This window comes from Salvelinus fontinalis, chromosome 23 (assembly GCF_029448725.1).
Source record: "Salvelinus fontinalis isolate EN_2023a chromosome 23, ASM2944872v1, whole genome shotgun sequence".
NCBI classification, from domain to species: Eukaryota; Metazoa; Chordata; class Actinopteri; order Salmoniformes; family Salmonidae; genus Salvelinus; species Salvelinus fontinalis.
This window is the reverse complement of record NC_074687.1, coordinates 29,712,920-29,739,460: the sequence shown is the minus strand read 5'-3', so window position 1 is coordinate 29,739,460 and position 26,541 is coordinate 29,712,920. Positions and strand designations below refer to the sequence as shown.

General features: G+C 41.2%; 1 protein-coding gene across 1 annotated transcript in view; it reads right to left on the bottom strand.

Moving 5' to 3' along the window:
* gli2a (GLI family zinc finger 2a) overlaps nt 1–26,541 on the bottom strand; it is a 106,110-nt gene that overhangs the window by 64,182 nt on the left and 15,387 nt on the right. The window contains exon 2 of the mRNA XM_055878368.1: nt 19,266–19,407. Within this exon, the coding sequence (XP_055734343.1) occupies nt 19,266–19,380 (115 nt within the window). The 5' untranslated portion in view covers nt 19,381–19,407. The remainder of the gene's footprint in view (nt 1–19,265; nt 19,408–26,541) is intronic.

Sequence of the window (26,541 nt, the reverse complement as noted above, 5' to 3'; positions counted from 1 at the left end):
TTTTACTTTATAGGAATAATGGTACAGCTTGTGAATTTTTGTAGTAAGGCTTGATTTCTAGGCTACACTGTTATGGCTTTTCTCATTGTAGCCGAGTTGTGTCAATTGGAAATGGAAAAAAGTTTCGTATTCATGTTATTTCGTCAGTCAAACTAGGTTTTCTTAGGGAGTTGAGGGCAATTACACTGTCTCTATTGGTCTGACAAGCTGCCATGTCAAGTTGTCCTGAACATGAGCTAACTAAACAGACAGACAGGCACACAAGGCCCTATTTAAAGAATAATTTAAAGCCTTGTCTAGTGTTAGTCGATGCATGCACACCTGCAAAAACACTATTCACTGTTTCTCTTGACTTGCTAAAAGTTATATTTCCTGGCAAAACCATACAAGACTATATTGAAGAAATCTGTGTTAGTGAACATAAATTATACTTTTTTACATTTCGGCAAGCAGACAAGAACAAATGTCTTTGACACTTTTACATTATTTGACACACTAAAATGTCAGATCTCCTATGTAGTAAGTAATTTGTAGCTGCTGTAGGCCTACTAATGTATATATATAAAAAATCTACCTCCAATTCCAATTGTCCTTGAGGCTTGAACTGAAATGGAATTGACCCCAAACCTGCACTGGACAGTCCAGTATGTGGTTATGGAGTGATCATCAGGCCAAGGAGTAGTATTGGGAAAGCTCTGGCTCTATATTCCTTGAGGCTGCATGCATGGGGCTTGCCTGGCTCTTGGCTGTTGGCAACCCCTGACTGGTTCCCTATCGGCCCTCCAGGCCCAGACGCCTGCCTCTCTCTACCAGGAGAGAGAGATTGGCCTGACTGGTTCCCTCTCGGCCCTCCAGGCCCAGACGCCTGCCTCTCTCTACCAGGAGAGAGAGATTGGCCTGACTGGTTCCCTCTCGGCCCTCCAGGCCCAGACGCCTGCCTCTCTCTACCAGGAGAGAGAGATTGGCCTGACTGGCTCCCTCTCGGCCCTCCAGGCCCAGACGCCTGCCTCTCTCTACCAGGAGAGAGAGATTGGCCTGACCTGCTCCCTCTCGGCCCTCCAGGCCCAGACGCCTGCCTCTCTCTACCAGGAGAGAGAGATTGGCCTGACCGGCTCCCCCTCGGCCCTCCAGGCCCAGACGCCTGCCTCTCTCTACCAGGAGAGAGAGATTGGCCTGACCGGTTCCCTCTCGGCCCTCCAGGCCCAGACGTCTGCCTCTCTCTACCAGGAGAGAGAGATTGGCCTGACCGGTTCCCTCTCGGCCCTCCAGGCCCAGACGCCTGCCTCTCTCTACCAGGAGAGAGAGATTGGCCCGACCGGTTCCCTCTCGGCCCTCCAGGCCCAGACGCCTGCCTCTCTCTACCAGGAGAGAGATTGGCCTGACCGGTTCCCTCTCGGCCCTCCAGGCCCAGACGTCTGGCCTCTCTCTACTAGGAGAGAGAAATTGGCCTGACTGGCCTAGAGGATGGAAATATTACCTGGAGCATAACACTAATTGCAAGGGACCCCGACACCCTGCTAGTGCTAATGATCAGGCAAAAGGTTCATAACTGAACAAATAATATATATGAGAGAGAGAGAAGTAAACTAAACTGTGGCCTCAGGAAGAAAAAAGTCCCAGATACCTCTCAGCCTGTGAGCTCAGCTTCCTTCTGTCTGTGGATTAAGCAACTTCCTCAGTCATAATTAAAGGTTTATCCCCTCACAATGAAGAAATTAAACTGTAAAAACTCACTGGCTAAATTATTGTTATTCATGAGAGTTTAAAAAAGCGGACGCTTGAAATGTAAACATTCCCCCCCTCTTCAGTTAAGTACACTGTGTAGTGAATACAGCCGTGGGAATTTCAGAGCGAGCAGGAACTACAACTTTGATGAATAAGAAGGATTTACTGAGCTCTTTCTTAAGTATCCAAACCCTCTCAGAGCCAAAGCTAACACTTGGACAATGTACACATCCATGTACTGTATATACTTTACACATGTACATTCCTGCAAATGTACATGTCTCAGACTGCTTCTACACTGTTATAGATTGAGTAAGTGAACTCTCATTGTTTGGGATTCCACGTGTTTGGAATCTGTATTTTGGAAATAACTGAATTAAATGTAACATACTGTAGATGCAGCTGTGTGCAACGCTGCTGCAGAATGTGCCATTAAATTGAGAGTCGAGACCCTATTGGCCAGAATTGAAGTGGAAAGTTGTCTCTGGGTCTTATATTAATTACAGTCTATAACCATGCCACAACATGTCAGAGACTACCGCCTTGTTTACCATGACAGTTTGATTCCATCCTCACTATCATTGATAAGATAAGGACCTGTTAAAGCAGCGGGATTGGAAGAGGTGGAGGCATGTGTCTGTGTGTGTGCGTGTGCATGCGTGTTTATGTGTGTGTGTTTGTGTGGAGGTGTGGAGGTGAGGGCGCGCGGGGGGGGGGGGGGGGGATCTTAGGGTGAGAGAGAGAGAGAGAGAAAAAGCGAAAGCGAGACAAGTCTGTATCTGCTGCAGCCATGGGATGACCCTGTTTATCCTTTGAAGCCTGGGCCAAGAATGCACACGCATATTTCCTACTGTGGGAAATTACCTAGGCCACAACACAGACTGCACAGACTATACTGCTAATACACAGGCTTTACATTGTAAGTCATAATGCATTGGAAAAAGAAATGTCATTTGACTGAGGTTAATAATGGGTCCAGTCTAACAACACTAACCTCTTGTTCACCTGAACTGGTCACAGTGTCAGAGTGGTAATAGGGAAGGCAACACTTCTTTAACTGTAATAAGTATACAGAGGGTATGACACTATCTACCATTGCCACTATGTACAGCGCATAAGGACAAGATGCATTTAAACGGAACAAAAACACAACAATTTCAGAGATTTTACTGAGTTACAGTTCATATAAGGAAATCAGTCAATTGAAATAAATTCCTTAGGCCCTAATCTATGGATTTCACATGACTGGGAATACAGATATGCATCTGTTGTTTACAGATACCTTAAAAAAAAGGTAGGGGCATGGATCAGAAAACCAGTATCTGACGTGACCACCATTTGCCTCATGCAGCGCGACACATCTCCTTCGCATAGAGTTGATCGGGCTGTTGATTGTGGCCTGTGGAATGTTTTCCCACTCCTCTTGAATGGCTGTGCGAAGTTGCTGGATATTGGCAAGAACTGGAACACGCCGTCAGACACATCGATTCGTCGATTCAGAGCATCCCAAACATGCTCAATGGTTGACATGTCTGGTGGTTATGCAGGCCATGGAAGAACTGGGAATTTTTCAGCTTCCACGAATTGTGGATTGATCCTTGTGATATGGGGCAGGGCATTATCATGCTGAAACATGAAGTGGTTACACGGGGTCAGAGGTTGTGAGGCCAGTTGGACGCATTGCCAAATTCTCTAAAATAATGTTGGAGGCGGCTTATGGTAGAGAAATTAACATTCAATTCTCTGGTAACAGCTCTGGTGCACATTCCTGCAGTCAGCATGCCAATTGCATGCTCCTTCAAAACGTGAGACATCTGTGGCATTGTGTGGTGTAGACATTTTTGAGTGGACTTTTATTGTCCCCAGCACAAGGTACACCTGTGTAATTATCATGCTGTTTAATCAGTTTCTTGATATGCCACACCTGTCAGGTGGATGGATTATCTTGGCAAAGGAGAAATGCTCACTAACAGGAATGTAAACAAATTTGTGCACAGAATTTGAGAAACAAGCTTTTTGTACGCATGGAAAATATCTGAGATCTTTTATTTTATCTCATGAAACATGGGACCAACACTTTACATGTTGCATTTATATTTCTGTTCAGTGTAAATAACATTTTAATGAAACAAAGAAGGTATGAGGGAATCCTCAAAATCTCCATACTTTCTAACCAAATAGCCAACATGAAGGGATTTCACTCACTCAATCACTCACTCCAATCCTACCCAGTTGTTATGAAAATTACTATTTATTTTTCCCAAATCCATCCTTCGTCTCATCCTCCAACACTTTTCCCAGAGCTGTCTGATGTATGAGATTACAAACTAGTTTTCCATAAGGCTGGCAGCGGCTTGTTTACATGTTACTCAGGACCATGACAACCATACATTGAGGTCTCAAGGCTGCAGTATAATTACAGGGTGTACTGTATATACTGTAATTTAGCTAGTGATAGAAATGACTTTCTCAGAGTGGAGGAAACGTTGCTACTCCATTGCATAGTGCAGGGGATATGTGCAGAACTGAACTGATTCTGCACTCATTTGCACTATTAACCAAACAAGAAAAATGGAGGAGACTTCAACACTACACAATGGAAAACATAAGGCATAGATTGGTTCTTGGATTGGCTGTTCCTTCCTTCCTGACCCTGTTCTAGGAGAACTGTATACTAGTCTCCAGCCAGGACAGAGTTTTCATCTGGGATGCCTCTGTTTGTTTGTTATTCCTGGGTCTGATGCATTTACTCAGGCTACCCTGTCTGCTTATTTTGCTGGTCACACAGTTTACTGTAGTCATGCCGTCTGCATGCCTGCCTGCATGCGTTCTGTCCTTGGAGGAAGGCCACAAGCCCTGGTGTCAGGGCCGTGGGCCACACTGGGCTTGTCCCATATGGCACCCTATTCCCTGTGGGCCTTGTTCAAGAGTAGTGCACTACAGGGAATAGGGTGCCATTTGGGACGTAATGCTTTCTTGTTTCAGACAGGATTCACGCTGCTGCTGACTGCTGCACTGACCACACAATGTTTATTGAATTTCTTCTCCTACTCATCCTCAAGCTAAGCTGACATGACGCTTATTTTGGACAAAAGCGACCCCAACAAATAATGAAAAAACGTTAAACCATTTCTGTTTGTTTTTTAAACCAAAAGAAACATGTTTTAAAACCCTTTCTTTTGTCTGTTTATTTGACTGGATTTTACTTAGACAAAGTTTGTCTGGCTTACAGATGCAGGGTATTGAACATGATGTGTGACTCTCTCTACTACTAAAAGCCATCCATAAGGAGACTAATTGCTAATGCTGTGGTATTGCCAGCCGTTGTCAGCAGTGTAACCTTAGATCTGTAATTACCAGCAAACCAACTCCCCCAGCTTGAGGAGAAATTCTAGTGTCGCTACAAGTCAATTTCCTGTGAGCTTAACAGAGCTGCAACAGCACAGTCAAAGCGCTCTAATACTGGCGATGGCTATAGGCCAATAGCTCTTTTTAGGTGAAGTGTCAAATTAGCTAAGCACAGTAAAGAACTGTGATTTTATCAATTGTGGCAATAATATATCTCTGGTTGTTCACAATCAATATTGGAATTAACTTTCCCCGACAACATTCTCAGAAAAGATGGACTCCACTGGCCTCAGCCTGTCCTGCTGTAGCCTAGAAGACCAGCCATATGAATAGCCTCTAGCCCATTTACCCCAGCTATAGGAACAGACCTGTTTACATAAGCACCCCTGTCTGTGTTTACAGTTTTACACACATTTTTGTTTAACTCCTCAGTGGTTTATTTTTGTTCACTTGAACTGTGAGCGTGAAGGGGTACATTAGTGGATGAAAGCAGGCGTGGAAGGCTCTTAGTTCAGGTGGATAAGAGTTAGAGTTACATGGGGTGGGGGGTGAGGGGTGGGGGTCTTTTTAGAGGTCTACGTTAAGCAGACATTCCCGTTTTCTTTATGTAGTGGACCTTGTTTTTGTCCATCTAGCTACTGTTATTATTTTGGATGTGTAACCCCCCCCCCCCCCCCCCCCCCCATTTAGAGAAGAAAAAGGGCAGGGGTTGCCTAGGGGGGGGCACCGGGGGGGAAAGCGGAGAACCAGAACTCTACAGCCCATCCAGAGCTGACCGACAGATCCATATCACGTACCCAAAACAGGAAATATACATCTCAGAGTAAGAGACCTGGATTAAACAGAGCATGTTGGGAACGGCGTGCTGTTAGAGAAAAATAAGAAGGAAAGAGAAAGAAAGAAAGAGAGAGGAAGGGTGTCAGCAAATCCCCTAAAGTATCCATATATTGCTCTCAACTCCTAACGTGTTGTCTTCGGACGCTGTGTGTGTGCGTGTGTGTGTGTGTGTGGACACATCTTGTAAGGAGAGATTTACGTGTGTTAGGCAGAGGGTGCCCAAAGCACACAGTTTATTTTCTTCACTTTAACTAGAAGCTTTGAAGCAAGAGGCAGAAGAACGTTCCAAAGAAACAACCAATATCAGAGATGTATTTTTATTACAGAATGATTTATGCTTCACAACCACATTAGAGACATAACTCTGTCAAAGTATTCAGCTCTGTCAATCTATAGAAAAGAGACAGTACAAACACTATACTGTTACTTTAAGCATTGATGTACTATACTGTGCTGATTTAATTAATTAAATACACACACACACACACACACACACACACACACACACACACACACACACACACACACACACACACACACACACACACACACACACACACACACACACACACACACACACACACACACACACACACACACACACATATATATATTTTTAAATTGTGATCACAGTAGTGTTCTAAGCATCTTAAATATTAATCTGAACTCAGCATAGGAATGTATTTACTCTATGTAACAACTATCCAGAGAATAAACTGCAAAATGCAAAACCCAACCGGTGTCCAATTTCCGGCAAGAGAACAGAAGTGTATCGGACCCTGTGCTGAAGCCTATGCAGGCAACAACTTTTTCAGACTTGAACTTGCTCTAATGACTACCGACAGAGGCAGAGTAACTTCTGAAACTCCTCAGTATAACACAATCTGTTTTCCAAGGAGCTCTGTTTCACACTGATGTAGACTTAGAGTCAAGGAAATGTATAAGTATAAAGAAATGTATTGAGCTGACTGCCCAGGACAGACTCTGTATGAACCTCTTTTAAAACATATTAGATATGAAATATAACCTATTTACTGTAAAATAAGACACCATTTTAGGAGGATCTATACAGTTTGACAGAACATGACCATAAAAATAAAATGAATGTCTTTCCCGCTCTGTAATGATATCTGTCTCTGTGTGCTATAGAAGAGGAGCGCCCTGACAGGAAAGCAGAATTGGGCCAAACCAGTCAATAGCTTGGCCTTCCTGTAAGACCTGCCTGGTATAGTCTTCTCAGGTATCGGGTCTTAGCCAATGCAGTATTGATACAATGTCATGAAATAGATGACACTGGATAGAGTTGGTCGTTTCTTTCCCAACATGACAATATACTGGGGAAATGAAAGATACATATATTATGGGCTTTTCAAATGTGTGTGTCAAGCTGTTTTCAAAATAATAAGGTCAATGGAGGTGGTGTCTTGTGCAAGACAGTAACCAGAACTATTTATCTCTTGCATTGTCTTGTTTACTCTTTTTAAAGGCAAAGGGAACGAATACAAAGGCACTCATCCACGTTGTGCAGTTAGAGTAACGTTATGAATATCTTAAAAAGTACAGAGAATATTCCACTCATCAGGATATTTATTATTTGATCAGTTTAAAACACCAGAGGGACCATGGAGTTAGTTCAAGGGAGGAGGTAGAGGTCAGACAGCACTGGCTAACCGCTGAGTCACAGATCCTCTATTCTCTCCCTGCTTTTTCATGGGGCCACAGTACCACAGCAGAGTAAGGGCCTCAGGTAGCCTAGTGGTTAGAGCGTTGGGTCAATAACCGAAAGGTTGCTGGATCGAATCCCCGAGCTGACAAGGTAAATATCTGTTGCTCTGCCCCTGAGCATGCCACCGAAGATGTGGATGTTGATTATTGCAGCCCCCTGCACCTCTCTGATTCAGAGGGGTTGGGATAAATGTGGAAGACACATTTCAGTTGAAGGCATTCAGTTGTACAACTGACTAGGTATTTCCACTTAGTGGGAAAGAGCAGAAATCCCGTTCTCAGGAAGATTTGTGTCTGTCCCTTTGGAGTGACGCTGCCTGTGGACAACCAGGCAGGCAGCCTTTTTTTCTGGTCACATTTTTCTCTGCCAGCAGCCTAACCTCCGGAGCGCCTTCTCCAGAGCAGAGCAGCCCAGGGACCATGAGAGAGGTCTATGGCAGAGACGCACCTTGCTCCCCTTCTCACGCACACCTCAAAAGCCTTATGCACGCTTCGGTCGGCTGGCGACTAGCCGAACTCGAGAGAAACGTCTTGAGATGACGTAGTCAGTATACACTTCCTCAAAATAGAATAAGTCTAAAATAATTTAAGAAATCTGTCAAATGTTTATGCTTTTGCTGAGGAGATTGTAGTTACGCAATTTTACATCTAACTAAGTTGTTTGGTGCAGTATTTTTCAAGTGAGAAAATATGCATGGAAATGAGTCGACTACCATTGAATAATAACAAACACTTCATTGAAGAATCCCCACAGTTGAACAATGACCGACGAATGGGCGTAGACTTCGGCTACTGAAATTCGGGTTGCCTCAAGAGAAAAATGTGTGTGCACAAACAGCGGAAAAAACCCTTGCCGAAGAACAAAATGAACAAAAACCTCACAAAATGTTGTCATAATATATTCACAAACTGTCCCGAACTGTTTCAGATTGGAAGCATGCGGATGTCTTAACCTCCCCATCACCCCTCGTCACCCTGACCTTTACTCACTCACCATCTTTACGGACACCAGCGGGCGTGATTAACACACTGCTCCATCCTTATCACTAGCTCACCACTCTCTTAACAAAACTAATGACACTTCATCCATCTAGTGTAGTCACTAGACCCAGAGTTTAGGCTAGTGGTTACACTCTACAGTCCACATTTGTACAGCCAGTGTATGTGGAGTGGGGGGAGGGACACAACAGGGCACAATGGTGACGGCTGAACTCAACTCCAATCTGAGGGTTACATAAAGACAGTGTATAGTGTAAAAGTTTGACAGAGAAATCTACCTCTGGTTTTCTGGGCTAACCTCTTTTTTTTAATGTAACATTGAAGACAATGCACCTTGCTTACTAGAGGACAATTAAAATAAAATGGCAAAACAGAAAGACTGTTCAAATTCGAGGTCGACCGATTAATCGGAATGGCCGATGAATTAGGGCCGATTTCAAGTTTTCATAACAATCTTTTTTTTTTTTACACCTTTATTTAATCTTTCTTTAACTAGGCAAGTCAGTTAAGAACACATTCTTATTTTCAATGACGACCTAGGAACGGTGGGTTAACTGCCTTGTTCAGGGGCAGAACGACAGATTTTTACCTTGTCAGCTCGGGCGATTCAATCTTGCAACCTTACAGTTAACTAGTCCAACGCTCTAACCACCTGATTACATTGCACTCCACGAGGAGCCTGCCTGTTACGCGAATACAGTAAGCCAAGGTAAGTTGCTAGCTAGCATTAAACTTATCTTATAAAAAACAATCAATCATAATCACTACACATGGTTGATGATATTACTAGTTTATCTAGCGTGACCTGTGTTGCATATAATCGATGCGGTGCGTATCGTTGCTCCAATGTGTACCTAACCATAAACATCAATGCCTTTCTTAAAATCAATACACAGAAGTATATATTTTTAAACCTGCATATTTAGCTAAAAGAAATCCAGCTTAGCAGGCAATATTAACCAGGTGAAATTGTGTAATTTCTCTTGCGTTCATTGCACGCAGAGTCAGTGTATATGCAACAGTTTGGGCTGCCTAATTTGCCAGAATTGTACATAATTATGACGTAACATTGAAGGTTGTGCAATGTAACAGGAATATTTAGATATTTAGACCACCCGTTATATAAAATACGGAACGGTTCCGTATTTCACTGAAAGAATAAACATCTTGTTTTCGAGATGATAGTTTCCGGATTCGACCATATGAATGACCTAAGGCTCGTATTTCTCTGTGTTATTATGTTATAACTAAGTCTATGATTTGATAGAGCAGTCTGACTGAGCGGTGGTAGGCAGCAGCAGGCTCGTAAGCATTCATTCAAACAGAACTTTCGTGCGTTTTGACAGCAGCTCTTCGTTGTGCTTCAAGCATTGCGCTGTTGTCACGCCCTGACCTTAGAGAGCCTTTTTATGTCTCTATTTGGTTTGGTCAGGGTGTGATTTGGGGTGGGTATTCTATGTTCTTTAGTTCTATTATTTGTATTTCTATGTTTTGGCCGGGTAGGGTTCTCAATCAGGGACAGCTGTCTATTGTTGTCTCTGAGAACCATACTTAGGCAGCCCTTTTTCCCACCTGTCTTTGTGGGAGGTTAACTTTGTTTGTGGCACATAGCCCTTTAGCTTCACGGTTGTTTTGGATTGTTTATTGTTTTTGTCGGCGTGATATAAATAAAGGAATATGTACGCTCACCACGCTGCACCTTGGTCCTCTTCATTCGACGGCTGTGACAGCTGTTTATGACTTCAAGCCTATCAACTCCCGAGATTAGGCTGGTGTAACCGATGTGAAATGGCTAGCTAGTTAGCGGGGTGCGCGCTAATAGCGTTTCAAACATCACTCGCTCTGAGACTTGGAGTGGTTGTTCCCCTTGCTCTGCATGGAAAACGCTGCTTCGAGGGTGGCTGTTGTCGATGTGTTCCTGGTTCGAGCCCAGGTAGGAGCGAGGAGAGGGACGGAAGCTATACTGTTACACCGGCAATACTAAAGTGCCTATAAGAACATCCAATAGTCAAAGGTATATGAAATACAAATGGTATAGAGAGAAATAGTCCTATAATTCCTGTAATAACTAACTAACTAATAACCTAAAACTTCTTACCTGGGAATATTGAAGACTCATGTTAAAAGGAACCACCAGCTTTCATATGTTCTCATGTTCTGAGCAAGGAACTTAAACGTTAGCTTTCTTACATGGCACATATTGCACTTTTACTTTCTTCTCCAACACTTTGTTTTTGCATTATTTAAACCAAATTGAACATGTTTCATTATTTATTTGAGGCTAAATTGATTTTATTGATGTATTATATTAAGTTAAAATAAGTGTTTATTCAGTAGTGTTGTAATTGTCATTATTACAAATCAATAAAAAAAGTTTAAAAATAAAATTGGCCGATTAATCGGTATCGGCTTTTTTTTTGGCCCTCCAATAATCGGTACCGGCGTTGAAAAATCATAAATCGGTCGACCTCTAGTTCAAATACTCCTACTAACCGCACTAACCATACTGTTTGTGATGTAAATTGAGTATGTAGTATGCTTATTGGTCAAAGTATGCCAAAAGGTTCCCGGATGTCGTACTACATTTTACAAAATACGAAGTATACAAGCAGTGAACATTATTTCTGTGCTTTTGGGGCCCTTAATGCATTTCTTCCAAAAATGGGCGTGGTTTCACAAGATTTTCAGATTTGAAGAATGTAAAATACTAATTATGGCAAATGTTAAGAAAATACTGAGCAATGTAAAAAAATTATGCCTTTTCAAATAACTTATGTTACACGTTCAGTTCGGTGACATTTTATTAGCTACACTAGCCTAACCAACCTCATTGCATATCATTACAGCAGTTGCTTGTATGCACTGGTATGTTAGCTAGCTACCTAACGTTAGTTGGCTAATAATACATAAAACTTGCCAGCAGTGACCTCGCTAGGCCTATTATAGGGGGGAGTATGCCCAGACCCCCCTAAAAGAAGCTTAGCCCCCCTATCCATGAATCTCTAGTGCCGTCCCTGCTTGCCAGTAAATTAACTAAATGGTATCTAACTAACTACCCAACGTTTATTGAATTATTCACAGCATTCTTAGCTTAGCTAAAAGGTATAGTCGTTGTGCGTTCTTAATGGACATTGCTAATGAAGAAGTAAAATGTCTAGCTGTGTCACGACTTCTGCCGAAGTCGTTGCCTCTCCTTGTTCGGGCGGTGCTCGGCGGTCGACGTCACCGGTCTTCTAGCCATCATTGATACATTTTTCATTTTCCATTGGTATTGTCTTGTCTTCCCACACACCTGGTTTCAATCCCATGCATTACCTGTTGTGTATTTAACCCTCTGTTTTTCCTCATGTCTTTGTCAGAGATTGTTTTATGTCAGTGTTGTTTCTGGTTGTATAGGTGCGCGACGGGTCCTCGTACCCATGTTTATTTTATGTATGTACATATTAGTGTTTGGAGCATGTTAAGTGGACATATATTAAAAGACTCCATTTACACTCCGTTTGACTCTCCTGTGCCTGACTTCCCTGCCACCTATATACACGACTCTGACAAGCTGGTAATTTGTTAGCTATGCTAACAAGCTAGCAAGAAGTTGCATAGCAACAGCATCAACTTCCGGTAGACAGGCAAAGCGCTAGTACACTCAACTGAAGGGATACCGTTAATTTACAGTATACTAAAATGAACTAATAGTATATACACTCCTTAAATATGTAGTATACAGTATGATAGTATGGGTATTCAAACACAGCTTGTGTCTATCTATGCCTACACATCACTCTTCCCTTGCTGGTGTGAAAGAGAATCTGCTAAAGCCAGGCCAGGTTTAGCTTTGAATGTTTATCTGTCCCGGTATGAAGTACCTGATCTGTGCACATGTTCCTACAACTGGCGAACCACAACCTGAGAGACAGACCAATAACTCCTACAGACTAGGGGTCCTGTTGCAGCCTTACAGCTCGCTCGATCGCTCGCTCGCACACACACACACACACACAGTAAGAGCCTGCCCTGCCAGACAGATGCGGGCTGTCACAGAGAACGTGGGTGCCCATTTAAAATCATTAACAAGGCCCGGCTAAAGAAACAGCCTGATGCATATCAAGGAACAGGCGAATTCATGCCAAGCCAACATCATCCCCTTCCCTTCTAGTCAGGGCCCCTTGCACTAAGAGCTATAGGGGCTACGCATACTTCCATTTGGTTTAAGAGTCATGGACTCCAATTTAAAAGGGACATTTCACTGCTGGTCTTTCAATGTATATGTCCATTCATATGTTACTAACATATATGTGTGTCAGAAAAATCTAGAATTTCCTCACTACATCCAAATACAAGCATTTCTGCATCTCATCGGTATAAAACAGGCCATGTGAATTTCCTGGTTAAAAGCAAACCACAATATCCATCATTCATAGCGATTTCAGGACGTAGTACCGCCCTTGTCGAGGTGGATCCAGCTGAGAATGGGTGTCAACAGGTTGCTAAAATTACTCACTGGACCAGCCACTCGTTCATAGAACATCAGTTTGCGAACAACTATTTATTTATATTTTTGTGTCGACAACAACTGTAAAGTTTAGTCATGGTGTGGTGCTCATTACATGGATGTGCAAACTACAAGCACAGGCTGCTGGGGTAACATTTCATTGGTTACCTTGCTAAGAAGTCGAGCAGAGGTAACGTAGCTAGCGAACTACATTTGTTTATCTAAACCAAGCTAGTTAGTTTTCTTAGTATGCTGGCTAGACATTCCAAAGCAAATCAATGTAATTTTCCAGTTGCTATCTGGCAATGTGATTTGTAACTTTGCAAGTGAACGTTAGCTAATGTTAGCTACAAGTCTCTGAATCTCCTTGAGTGGCCCAGTCAATGCCCGGACTTGAACCCGATCAAACATCTCTGGAGAGACCTGAAAATAGAGATGCAGCGTCACTCTCCATCCAACCTCACAGAGCTTGAGAGAACATGCAGAGAAGAATGGGAGAAACTCCCCAAATACAGGTATGCCAAGCTTGTAGTGACATATCCAAGAAGAAATGAGGCTGTAATCGCTGTCAAAGGTGTATCAACAAAGTACTGAGTAAAGGGTCTGAATACTTATGTAAATGTTATATTTCAGTTTTTCTTTTTTTACTAATTTGCAAAGATTTCAAAAAAACTGTTTTTGCTTTGTCATTATGTGGTATTGTGTAGATTGATGAGAGAAAAAAACGATTTAATGCATTTTTGAATAAGGGTGTAACGCGTTTAAAAAAATAAATAAGTCAAGGGGTCTGATTACTTTCCAAATGCACTGTAAGTCACCTTTGCTACTGTAAATCTTTCCATGACTCCACGGTGTGCAAATAAATATGCTGGAGCTAGGCATAAACATGGCCTGTGTCTTGTCCTAGTTGGCGTGTTTATAAGTAGGCTACAACATAGTTGGTAGGCTACAACATAGTTTTCTCTGTATTATGGAGGCTTAGTTGATTGTTTATGCAAAACTTGAAGTCTAAATTGGAGTAAAGCAGAGTTATTAGTAAGAATGGGATGGTGTGGATGAATGATTGGTGTCTGCTGGCGGTGGGTATTGTGTGTGAAGGTTAGTCAGCATGATGTATTGACACGAGGGTGATGGGTGGATATAGTGGTGGATATAGTACCTTGTTTGAGTGTGTACTGGGGAAAGGGGAATACCTAGTCAGTTGTACAACTGAATGCCTTCAACTGAAATGTGTCTTGCGCATTCAACCTCAACCCCTCTGAATCCAAGAGGTGTGGGGGGCTGCCTCAATCGACATCCAAATCTTCAGCAACAGTGGGTTAACTGCCTTGCTCAGTGGCAGAATGGCAGATTTTTACCTTGTCAGCTTGGGGATTCGATCCAGCAACCTTTCGGTTACTGGCCCAACGCTCTAACCACTAGGCTACCATTTTACAACAAAAAAATGTTGGTTAATCACTAACTAATCCTGCTGCTGCTGACCGTGACACCAGCTTTAGTAGTAGAGATCCTATAGCCCATTGGATGAATAATTTCAGCCAACACAACATCCATGTTAGACTGATGTTGTCATATAATATAGAATGCCTAGTATGCTCACAATTGCACTGTGGTATAGATATTGCTAGCTCTTTTACATATGTATATAATGGAGTTTGATAAAATGTTTATATAATATTTTTGTATATATTTTTGTGTACTGACAAGTGACAAAGTGATTAAAGCTGCATCAGAAACCAATAAAGTGCCGAGTTCTACTTCTGGATCTATTCTTTGTGATATTCATACTTTTGGGGGGAAGGAACTAGCTACAATCTTACTGCTAAAACAAATGATGGAGGGAGTTGGTGTATCATTTCAACTTTAATTTGTTGGCAAGTAAACATGTTTGAATAAATCAGTAGATTAGTCTGTTAATGTAGCAAATAAATAGACATGGATTGTATTCAAGACAAATGTAATTTGCTCTGGAGAGCGAGGTGAGTTTACACAGCAGTACACAGAAACATTATGGCAATGTATGACATATACTGTATATAGTAAAGACAAATATACAACTAACGCCTATAACAAATACTACAGGTCTACAAAGGGAATATTTGTATATGGTGTGTTTGGTGGGTGCAGTGAGATGTTCGGAGTCACTTTGATACAATGGGAGATTGTTGTTATGGAAATTTCATATCTCCTCGAGTCATCCACTTATTTGTATCCGACATACTGTCCATCGTGTGAAGAATAAATTGAATGGCCCAAACAACCCACGCAGGCAAGGGGATTCGGTGTCCTGTGCCTAGCTTCTCCCCACATAGAACAAACTACACATATAATCCCTAGGCCACTAAGCGGTATTGTCTGTAAAATAATTACAAAAACGCTATTATGGGCAATTGTTGTGTACTGTCTGTATTAGTATTGCAGCACAATAAAGAATATTACACATATCACAGACACACATTACCTAGCTAGCTACAACACACAGGTATAGTTATTCAAAGACTAATACGAGTCATAAAGCCAAAGTAATTTCATTACTCATTACTCTTCATTATCATCATCAATCCTAATAAGATACATTGAGGCTAGCTAGCTAACGTTAGCTAACTACCTATAACATTAGGCTACAGTACATTTTTGGGTAAAGCAAACAAAGCTACCTCAACATGGCTAGCTTGGCTTGTAGTGTTACTAGTAAGCCCTGTTATGGTTGAATCGATCACAAAATCATACTTTACTGAACAGCACTGCCTCGTGTGAAAAGATAGCTTATATTGCTAGCTAGGTACCAACAGCAAAACAACTTACTCGTTTGTCATTTGCCTTCCTGGTCTAACTGGTTTAGGCTGCCACCGCCAGTTGATCTTAGAGGTCTACAGCACACAGCACACATCCATGTCTACAGCACACATCCATGTGTGCAACAAAACCTATATGGTCTGTCACATACACACGATCCATCGGAGTCTGACCGTGGTTCCCCATCGCTGCTTGCTGGTTTCGCAATTCATGTACGCGTCTCAACTCCTCTTCAGTGTATTCCCGGCTCAAATGAATAGGGCAGTATGTCCCCATGTTAGTATGTAAAAGAACATCGAAAACTGTTTCATCGTCCAGCTTTTCTTGGAAAGAGGAATCATCAGAAGCAGCCATTGTAATTATTTAGCCATCTTGGCTAGACAGTGCATGGTAACATAGCTCCCATGAACCTTGTAGAAACTAGTACCAAACCCATTTTTAAAAACCTGCCTTCGAGGGTGGGAACACAATTGGACAAGGAAATGGGGCTCCCGTCAGGCTGTAGTCTTTACAAAGCTCGGGAAAATGAGTCAACCTAGATATCCTGCAATGATGTGGCAGCTAGGAACATCGTTCCTATCTATTGAACAAGGACAATCATATCTACTCGCTGCTAGCGTGATCGTCATGCAATCGGCAAAACACAAAGGCCACAATAATTGCTACAAAACATTTTTTGTTCAGATAGCAGGCTCAATCAACCAATGACATCATTGGTTGAGAAATGCAAAAATACCGCTATGGTGCATAATTATGTCTGAAACACCTCATCACTCATAATTATGTAGGAAACTGGAAAAACACCCCAAATAATGTTCAGCGGTGAAGTTTCCCTTGAACTAGGCAGGGCATGTCTCCATGAAACTGAAACGGAGTCTTCTTTGTAAGACACTGATGTTCAACCTGCCAACGTGTCCAGGGCAGGCCAGCGAAGGGAAACGATGTACCGTAGTTGGAACTCTGTTCATTTGTAATGACTTACCATTGACGCTAATGCAGACATTAGAGCGCTTTTCTTAGACCTTTCAACGAGTGGTCTGATGATCCTTCAGTTAGTTACCCTTTGACTTAACAGTAGTTTCAATAGAGTTGAGTGAATGAGGCCATTGATATTGGCTACTTTGAGAAATGTACTAAGAATAATACACTATCATATTGATTTATTCACATTATGCCCTATATCAGGGCTCTTCAACCCTGTTCCTGGTGAGTAAGTTCACTCCAACCCTAATATAGCACACCTGATTCTAATATTTAGCTAGTTGATAAACTGAATCAGGTTAGTTACAACTGGGGTTAGAGTGAAAACATACAGGAGGGTAGCTCTCCAGGAACAGATTTGGCACTATATTTATATTCATACTAATTGCAGGACCAGTGAAAAGACTGATCAAAAGGACAAAAACAAATGAGAAACATAGGAGTATAACTATGTAACAAAGTCAGTATGGGTGTAAATGTTCTACTTTCGCTGTTGCCAATGCGTGAATAAAGAATGCATGATGATTATAGTTTGGCGATGGCAGGCCACCAAGCCATTCATTAAACAGTAAAAATGTACGACTGATAAGTTCTATTAACATTTCAGTGGTGGGCCCTCGCTAGATGTCTTTGTCCATCTCAGAAGGAAGGACTTCAGAGTCCAGTTGAACCGCTCCGCCATGCAGTCGTTTATAATTCATAATGTTAAACCTCTGGAGGCGAGAACAAGCTCCTCAGTCTTCGTTATGGGGAGATTTCATCACATATACTCACTGATGAAAACACGAGGTCTCATATTTAATACATGAGAGGTCTCTCTCCCTGTCTCTCTCTCCCTTAATCTGTATCTTCCTCTTCCTCCCTCCCTCTCTAACACTTTCTGTTTCTCTCACTTTCTCGCACACTCTCTCTTTTTTCTCCTCAGACCGGATGGAAACTCACTACAGTTATCATCACATAAAAGTTGCCTGCCAGCTACTTTCCATAAAAATAAACTATACCAGCTTTATATTACTTACAATATAATTTGCAACTATCACAATTATTTGGTCTATGTAGATTTGAATAATTGCAATAGGGTACCCTGTATAGGATACAGTACAATAAATATAATTAATAGGTTTGGAAACAATCTTGTAGGATTTCTTTGAAGAGGTGCCATTGAGGGCAGAGAGAAGCGTCCTATTTTTCTTAAATCTATTTCTCTAAACAATTAATGCTCATATGGCTTTGCTTATGGCAGGTCACCAAGCTTATCATTAAATATAACTTACCAATGCCACAATATCAGATACAGCTCATTAGCATATCAAAAGGTACTTCCCGGTCCTCGCCGGTGTCAGAGGACTCTGATGCACTGTGCCGTCCACTGTTACCACAGACTGCTTTAGTAATTTATAACGTTTATACTCACGAGGTAAGAACAAGGTCTTTCGCCCTCATTATAGTGTTTTTTCCCCCCATCACCCAGTTTCTGACATCCTTGAAACATGCAGTCCCTCTCCATATCTCTTTTTTTTTACGTGCCACTGAGTGGGTCAATAAGACACTATGTAAAGCATACACCAACATGGACCACCGAAAGAAAAACAATACCTAAAGGCAAGATTTTACCTTCTGCACAATCAATTTCAGTCAATAAGTATTTTATATTGAAAATATTTTCAGAATGAAAATATTGGAAGAAAACTTGTGGAGATCCCATATGACAGGGGGACACCTATAATGTATTTGATTTGGGTATCAAAGATGCCAACTTCTGACTGGGAGCACTGCTATAGCGTACAGACAGAGACTAGAGGTATAGTTGAAGGTGTTAGCTTTTAGTCCCAGTGCTGTAAAGTAAGTAAAAATACTTTGAAGTACTACTTAAGTTGTTTTGGGGGGTATCTATACTTTAATATATATCATTGACAAGTTTACTTTTAGTCCACTACATTCCTAAAGAAAATATGTTATATTTATGATACCATACATTTTCCCTGACACCCAAAAGTACTCGTTTTCAAATGCTCAGGCAGGACAGCAATATGGTCCAATTCACGCATCTATCAATATAACGCGTTGTCATCCCTACTGCATCTGATCTGGCAGAATCACTAAAAACAAATAATACGTCTGTAAATGATGTTTGAGTGTTCCCCTGTCTGTTTTTCCCCAAATATAACTCAAGTATGAAAATGTAGTACTTTCTCCACCACTGTATTGTCCACCACTGTATCCACCACTGTAAACCAGATACATTTAGACTTTTACTCAGGTAGTATTTTACTGCGTGAACTTGATTAATTTTCTTTTAAGGCATCTACTTTTACTCAAGTATGACAATTGAGTACTTTTTCCACCACTGCTTAGTCATTCATACCTCTGGTCACAGTAGTGGGAGATGGTTTCTTTGGCAGGTCTGAGAAACTGCTTCCATCCAGACCTGATCCCTTATGCTCCTTTTTCTCAGTGGCTGTCGGAGCAGAGGTCTCCATGGTGGACAGCAGGGAGTCAGAGTCAACCTAGAGAAACAGAGAGGGAGAAGGAGAGATTAAAGCAAAACATGTGGAAAGCGAAAAAAAGGTTGTTGACACAATTGCTTTTTTAATTAGGATATTTTGGAATGAGGAGGTTATTTTGGTCACAACACATGGACACACACATACACACACGCAGAAAAAAACACATTCACTGCTTGTATTATCCTATGTAAGAGTTCCCCCAGCTGTGCCCGAGTTGCCAACAGAGGGAGCTCTACAGATTTTACACTCTGTATTACAGTCCAACAATGTGTATAAAATATGAAATGAATAAGAAAGAATGTGCTTGCGTTTAAAAAAATAATTATACTGTATATAATAACTATTTAGTTCTATGACATGAAGCAGACTTCTCGGAGGTAAAGCATAGCGTTGCTGGTTACCGGGCACTGTCTGGGAACAACGACACAAAAGGAGAAATTAGTCTAGCTACCATTTTACATCACCTAGCGTGTCTGGTCCTAGTCTTCTCTCTTGCACAGTTAAACTAAATGTAGTTATTTAACTTTTCGGCAGAGAATAAAAACAAAACGTTTTGACTGTATGTCATAAGAAGTATCGCTCAGGATATAGTTGTCAAATAATACATTAACATACTGTAACTAGTAACTACCATGTTTGTACATAGTTTTAAGAGGTCACTCAATATGAAAACGTACACTTAAATACAGCGCCTTCAGAAAGTATTCACACCCCTTTACTTTTTCCAAATTTCCTTGTGTTACAAAGTGGGATTCAAATAAATTTAATTTAATTTTTTTTTAGCAATTTGCACAAAATACTCTGTAAAATGTCAAAGTGGAAAAAAAATCATGAAAAATTAAACACTAATATAACTTAGATAAGTATTTAACCCCCAGAGTCAATACATGTTAGAATCGTCTTTCTGGGTAAGTCTCTAAGAGCTTTGCACACCTGGATTATGCAACATTTGCCCATTATTCTTTTCAAAATTCTTAAAGCTCTGTCAAATTGGTTGTTGATCATTGCTAGATAACAATTTTCAGGTCTTGCCATAGATTTTAAAGCCGATTTATGTCAAAACTGTAACTTGGCCACTCATGAACATTCACTGTCTCACTTGGTAAGCAACTCCAGTGTAGACTTGGCCTGTTTCAGGTTATTGTCCTGCTGAAAGGTGAATTCTTGTCCCAGTGTCTGGAGGAACGCAGACTGAAACAGGTTTTCCTCTAGGATTTTGCCTGTGATTAGTGCCATGCTGTTTCTTTTTGATCCTGAAAAACTCCTCAATCCTTATCAATTACAAGTATACCCATAACATGATGCAGCCACCACTATGCTTGAAAATATGGAGAGTGGTACTCAGTAATGTGTTGTATTGGATTTGCCTCCAACATAACACTTTGTATTCAAGACAAAAAGTTTATTGGATTTGCCTCAAACATAACACTTTGTATTAAGGACAAAAAGTGTTTTGCAGTACTACTTTAGTGCCTTGTTGCAAACAGGATGCATGTTTTGGAATATTTTTTCTTCTGTACAGGCTGCCTTCTTTTCAGTCTATCAATTAGGTTAGTATTGTTGAGTAACTACAATGTTGTTGATGCATCCTGAGTTCTCTCCTATCACAGACATTAAACATCACCATTGGCCTCGTGGTGAAGTCCTTGAGCGGTTCCCTTCCTCTCCGGCAACTGAATTAGGAAGGACTCCTGTATCTTTCTAGTGACTGGGTGTATCAGTCACTTTGGGGGGTGTATATATTGATACACCCCCCAAAGTGTAATTAATAACTTCACCATTGTCAAAGGGATATTCAGTGTCAGATTCTTTTTACCCATCTACCCAATAGATGCCCTTCTTTACAACGCATTGGAAAATCTTCCTTTGTGGTTGAATCTATGTTTGAAATTCACTGCTCGATTGAGGGACCTTACAGATAATTTTATGTGTGGGGTAGAGAGATGAGGTAGTCCTTCAAAAATCATGTTAAACACTATTATGGCACACAGAGTGAGTCAATGCAACTTACTATTTGTCTTGTATTTATTTATTTATTTATATATAAAAAAAAATAATAATAATCTTTTTACCCCTTTTTCTCCCCAATCGGTAGCTACAGTCTTGTCTCCTCGCTGCAACTCCCGTATGGACTCAGGAGAGGGGAAGGTCGAGAGCCACGCGTCCTCCGAAACACGACCCTGCCAAGCCGCACTGCTTCTTGACACACTTTTCGCTTAACCCGGAAGCCAGCCGCACCAATGTGTCGGAGGAAACACTGTACAGCTGGCAACCGAAGTCAGCGTTCATGCACCCGGTAGCGACAAGGAGTCGCTAGAGCGCGATGGGACAAGGACATCCCAGCCGGCTAAACCCTACCACTAGCCCGGACGACACTGGGCTAATTGTGCGCCACCTCATGGGTCTCCCGGATCTGTAATGATGCCTCTAGCACGGCGATGCAGTGCCTTAGACCAGTGCACCACTTGGGAGGCCCCATTATGTAACTTGTTAAGTAAATCTTTACTCCTGCCATAACAAAAGGGTTGAATACTTATTGACTCAAGTCGAAAAAAACATAATTCCACTTTGACATTAACTAAGCATTTCCAATCCAAAATTAAATCTAGAATCGGCTTCCTATTTCGCAACAAAGCATCCTTCACTCATGCTGCCAAACATACCCTCGTAAAACTGACTCTCCTACCGATCCTTGACTTCGGCGATGTCATTTATAAAATAGCCTCCAAAACTCTACTCAGCAAATTGGATGTAGTCTATCACAGTGCCATCCGTTTTGTCACCAAAGCCCCATATACTACCCACCACTGCGACCTGTATGCTCTTGTTGGCTGGTCCTCGCTACATATTAGTCGCCAAACCCACTGGCTCCAGGTCATCTATAAGTCTTTGCTAGGTAAAGCTCCGCCTTATCTCAGCTCACTGGTCACAATAGCAACACCCACTCGTAGCACGCGCTCCAGCAGGTTTATTTCACTGGTCATCTCCAAAGCCAACACTTCCTTTGGCCACCTTTCCTTCCAGTTCTCTGCTGCCAATGACTGGAACGAATTGCAAAAATCACTGAAGTTGAAGACTTATATCTCCCTCACTAACTTTAAGCATCAGCTGTCAGAGCAGCTTACCAATCACAGCAGCTGTACACAGCCCATCTGTAAATAGCCCATCCAACCAACTACCTACCTCATCCCATATTTGTTTTTGTTTTTCTGCTCTTTTGCACACCAGTATTTGTACTTGCACATCCTCATCTGCACATCTATCACTCCTGTGTTAATTGCTAAATTGTAATTACTTTGCCACTATGGCCTATTTATTGCCTAACCTCCTTGCACACACTGAATACAGATTTTTCTATTGTGTTACTGACTGTACGTTTGTTTATCCCATGTTTAACTCTGTGTTGTAGTTTTTGTCGCACTGCTTTGCTTTATCTTGGCTAGGTCGCAGTTGTAAATTAGAACTTGTTCTCAACTGGCCTATCTGGTTAAATAAAGGTGAAATAAACGAAAAAATTAAATAAAATTTTATTGGTCACATACAAATGGTTAGTATATGTTATTGCGAGTGTAGCAAAAATGCTTGTGCTTCTAGATCTGACAGTGCAGCAACATTAACAATTCCACAACAAATACCCAATACACACAAATCTAGGTAAAGGAATGGAATAAGAATATATAAATATATGCATGAGCAATGTCAGAGTGGTATAGGCTAAGATGCAATAGATAATATAGAATACAGTATATACAGTTGAAGTTGGAAGTTTACATACACCTTAGCCAAATACATTTAAACTCAGTTTTTCACAATGCCTGACATTTAATCCTCGTAAAAATTCCCTGTCTTAGGTCAGTTAGGATCACCACTTTATTTTAAGAATGTGAAATGTCAGAATAATAGTAGAGAGAATGATTTATTTCAGCTTTTATTTCTTTCATCACATTCCCAGTGGGTCAGAAGTTTACATACACTCAATTAGTATTTGGTAGCATTGCCTTTAAATTGTTTAACTTGGGTCAAACGCTTCAGGTAGCCTTCCACAAGCTTCTGACAATACGTTGGGTGAATTTTGGCCCATTCCTCCTGACAGAGCTGGTGTAACTGAGTCAGGTTTGTAGGCCTCCTTGCTCGCACAAGTTTTTTCAGTTCTGCCTACAAATGTTCTATGGGACTGAGGTCAGGGCTTTGTGATGGCCACTCCAATACCTTGACTTTGTTGTCCTTAAGCCATTTTGCCACAACTTTGGAAGTATGCTTGGGGTCATTGTCCATTTGGAAGACCCATTTGCAACCAACCTTTAACTTTCTGACTGATGTCTTGAGATGTTGCTTCAATATATCCACATAATTTCCCTTCCTCATGATGCCATCTAGTTTGTGAAGTGCAACAGTCCCTCCTGCAGCAAAGCACCTCCACAACATGATGCTTCACGGTTGGGATGGTGTTCTTCGGCTTGCAAGCCTCCCCCTTTTTCCTCCAAACATAACGATGATCATTATGGCCAAACAGTTCTATTTTTGTTTCATCAGATCAGAGGACATTTCTCCAAAAAGTATGATCTTTGTCCCCATGTGCAGTTGCAAACCGTAGTCTGGCTTTTTTATGGCGGTTTTGGAGCAGTGGCTTCTTCCTTGCTGAGCGGCCTTTCAGGTTATGTTGATATAGGACTCGTTTTACTGTGGATATAGATACATTTGTACCTGTTTCCTCCAGCATCTTCACAAGGTCCTTTGCTGTTGTTCTGGGATTGATTTGCACTTTTCGCAGCAAAGTACGTTCATCTCTAGAAGACAGAACGCGTCTCCTTCCTGAGCGGTATGACGGCTGCGTGGTCCCATGGTGTTTTTCCTTGCGTACTATAGTTTGTACAGATGAACGTGGTACCTTCAGGCGTTTGGAAATTGCTCCCAAGGATGAACCAGACTTGTGGAGGTATACCATTTTTTTCTGAGGTCTTGGCTGATTTCTATTGATTTTCCCATTATGTCAAGCAAAGAGGCACTGAGATTGAAGGTAGGCCTTGAAATACATCCACAGGTACACCCCCAATTGACTCAAATTATGTCAGTTAGCCTATCAGAAGCTTCTAAAGCCATGACACAATTTTCTGGAATTTTCCAAGCTGTTTAAAGGCACAGTCAACTTAGTGTATGCGAACTTCTGACCCACTGGAATTGTGATACAGTGAATTATAAGTGAAATAATCTGTCTGTAAACAATTGTTGGAACAATTACTTTTGTCATGCACAAAGTAGATGTCCTAACCGACTTGCCAAAACTATAGTTTGTTAACAAGACATTTGTGGAGTGGTTGAAAAACATGTTTAAATGACTCCAACCTAAGTGTATGTAAACTTCAGACTTCAACTGTACATATGAGATGAGTAATGCAAGATATGCAAACATTATTAAAGTGGCCAATGATTTTAAGTCTGTATGTAGGCAACAACCTCTCTGTGTTAGTGATGGCTGGGGTATTATGTGTAGGGCAGTGATATATATTTAATCTATTTTAAATTCAGACTGTAACACAACAAAATGTGGAATAAGTCAAGAGGTGTGAGTACAGTACTTTCTGAAAGCACTGTAGATACAGGTTTTTCAGTTTTTCAGTGTAATATGTGCCTAATGTCCTCCATAGTAAAAATGTGACATGAACAGACGCTCAGCAGTCTGTCCTGAGCCACTATGACACCACTATGTCAACACATTTACATGTTTGTTTGAACGGCAGAAGACTTGGCAGCAAGCCATTTGTTTGAGTTTGTGGAACCTACACGATTATCCTCGGGTAAGTGCAAACAAGTAGCGGTCTAAAGCTAAGAGGGGAGGTCATTCCACACCCTCACTAGGCACTAGCTTGTGGTCATGGTTATCCACACTGGTTTTACTCTTCAGTGAGAGAACATGAGGGTTTCCTTATTGACAGTGTCTAAACAAACCTAATTGATTTAATTTATGATCTTATTAATCATGATTTCCCAACAACAGATAACTTGTGCTACCTAATTCATGGGTGGGATATTGACAATTCTGTAGTTCTTTAGGACTACTCTTCAATGTAGTAAAACACACTTAAAACAGCTCTGCTGTGGTGTCAAAGTGAAGTGACACAGTTTCCACACACTTGTTAACAGACGTGGGCACTTGGCAGTCAGAACTTTAAATGAATGCAACATAAACTATGTTTTACACTGTTTATTTTACACTGTCATATACTAAAAATTTTTAAATGACTTGATAGGTTCAGAGCTTAAGAAAACCAACAGCACTTGAGTTATGGCATACACAGTATTTGCAGTATTTTGATATTTTAGAGACCAAATAGGAACTTCTCAACTGATGATGTCTTTCGAAGAATTATTCTATAACGCTTTGGTAATATATTGATTAAATGTGTATTTTCTGTTCCTCTACCGTTATACACAAGTCCCTGTGAGCAGTACTTACAGAACTCTATCAAGTAATTGAATGTGTGCTCATGTATGAAGTATTCTTTTTGGTATCATGTAGTCCTCCAACATGTTATGTTCTATTGGAGGAAGGGTGGACCACTGGCTATTGGTATGACCCTTCAAAGGTGCCAGTCGCCCATCCCGCTGCACGTCCCTGTGCCAAGGTAAGCCGATTAAGAAGTGGGCAGCTAACAGGTTTAGAAAGCATCTGTTTATTTATTGTCATGCCAAAAGCAAATAAAAGTTGTCTTCCTTCCAGCCATTTTGTCACTAAGGCTGACAACTCAACCATAAGACATTTCCTTTTCCGATCACAAACCAAAGTAGTAAGAAGTGTTATATTTAGGAATTTGGAACAAAGATGTTTGTTTAACAATCAAAGACAATGAAAGGCTCTTGGATGAGCCCCAGAGCACATACTAAACCCTCAACGTCAGTGTCTAACTGTGTTCCGTGGAATGACCCCTAAAGAGGAGAGTTTCTTCTTGATAGCATCACAGGAAGGCCAAAAAATCATCAACGAGCTTACCCCGCTACCATCTAGAAGGCGGAGACCCTGCAACTTTACCCTGCACCTTAGTGACTGCTACATTGGTAGTTCTGATATTTCTTAATTAATACATTTTTAGTCTTGAGATTTGTGTGTTATGTTTGGTATTACTGCCCTGCTGGAGT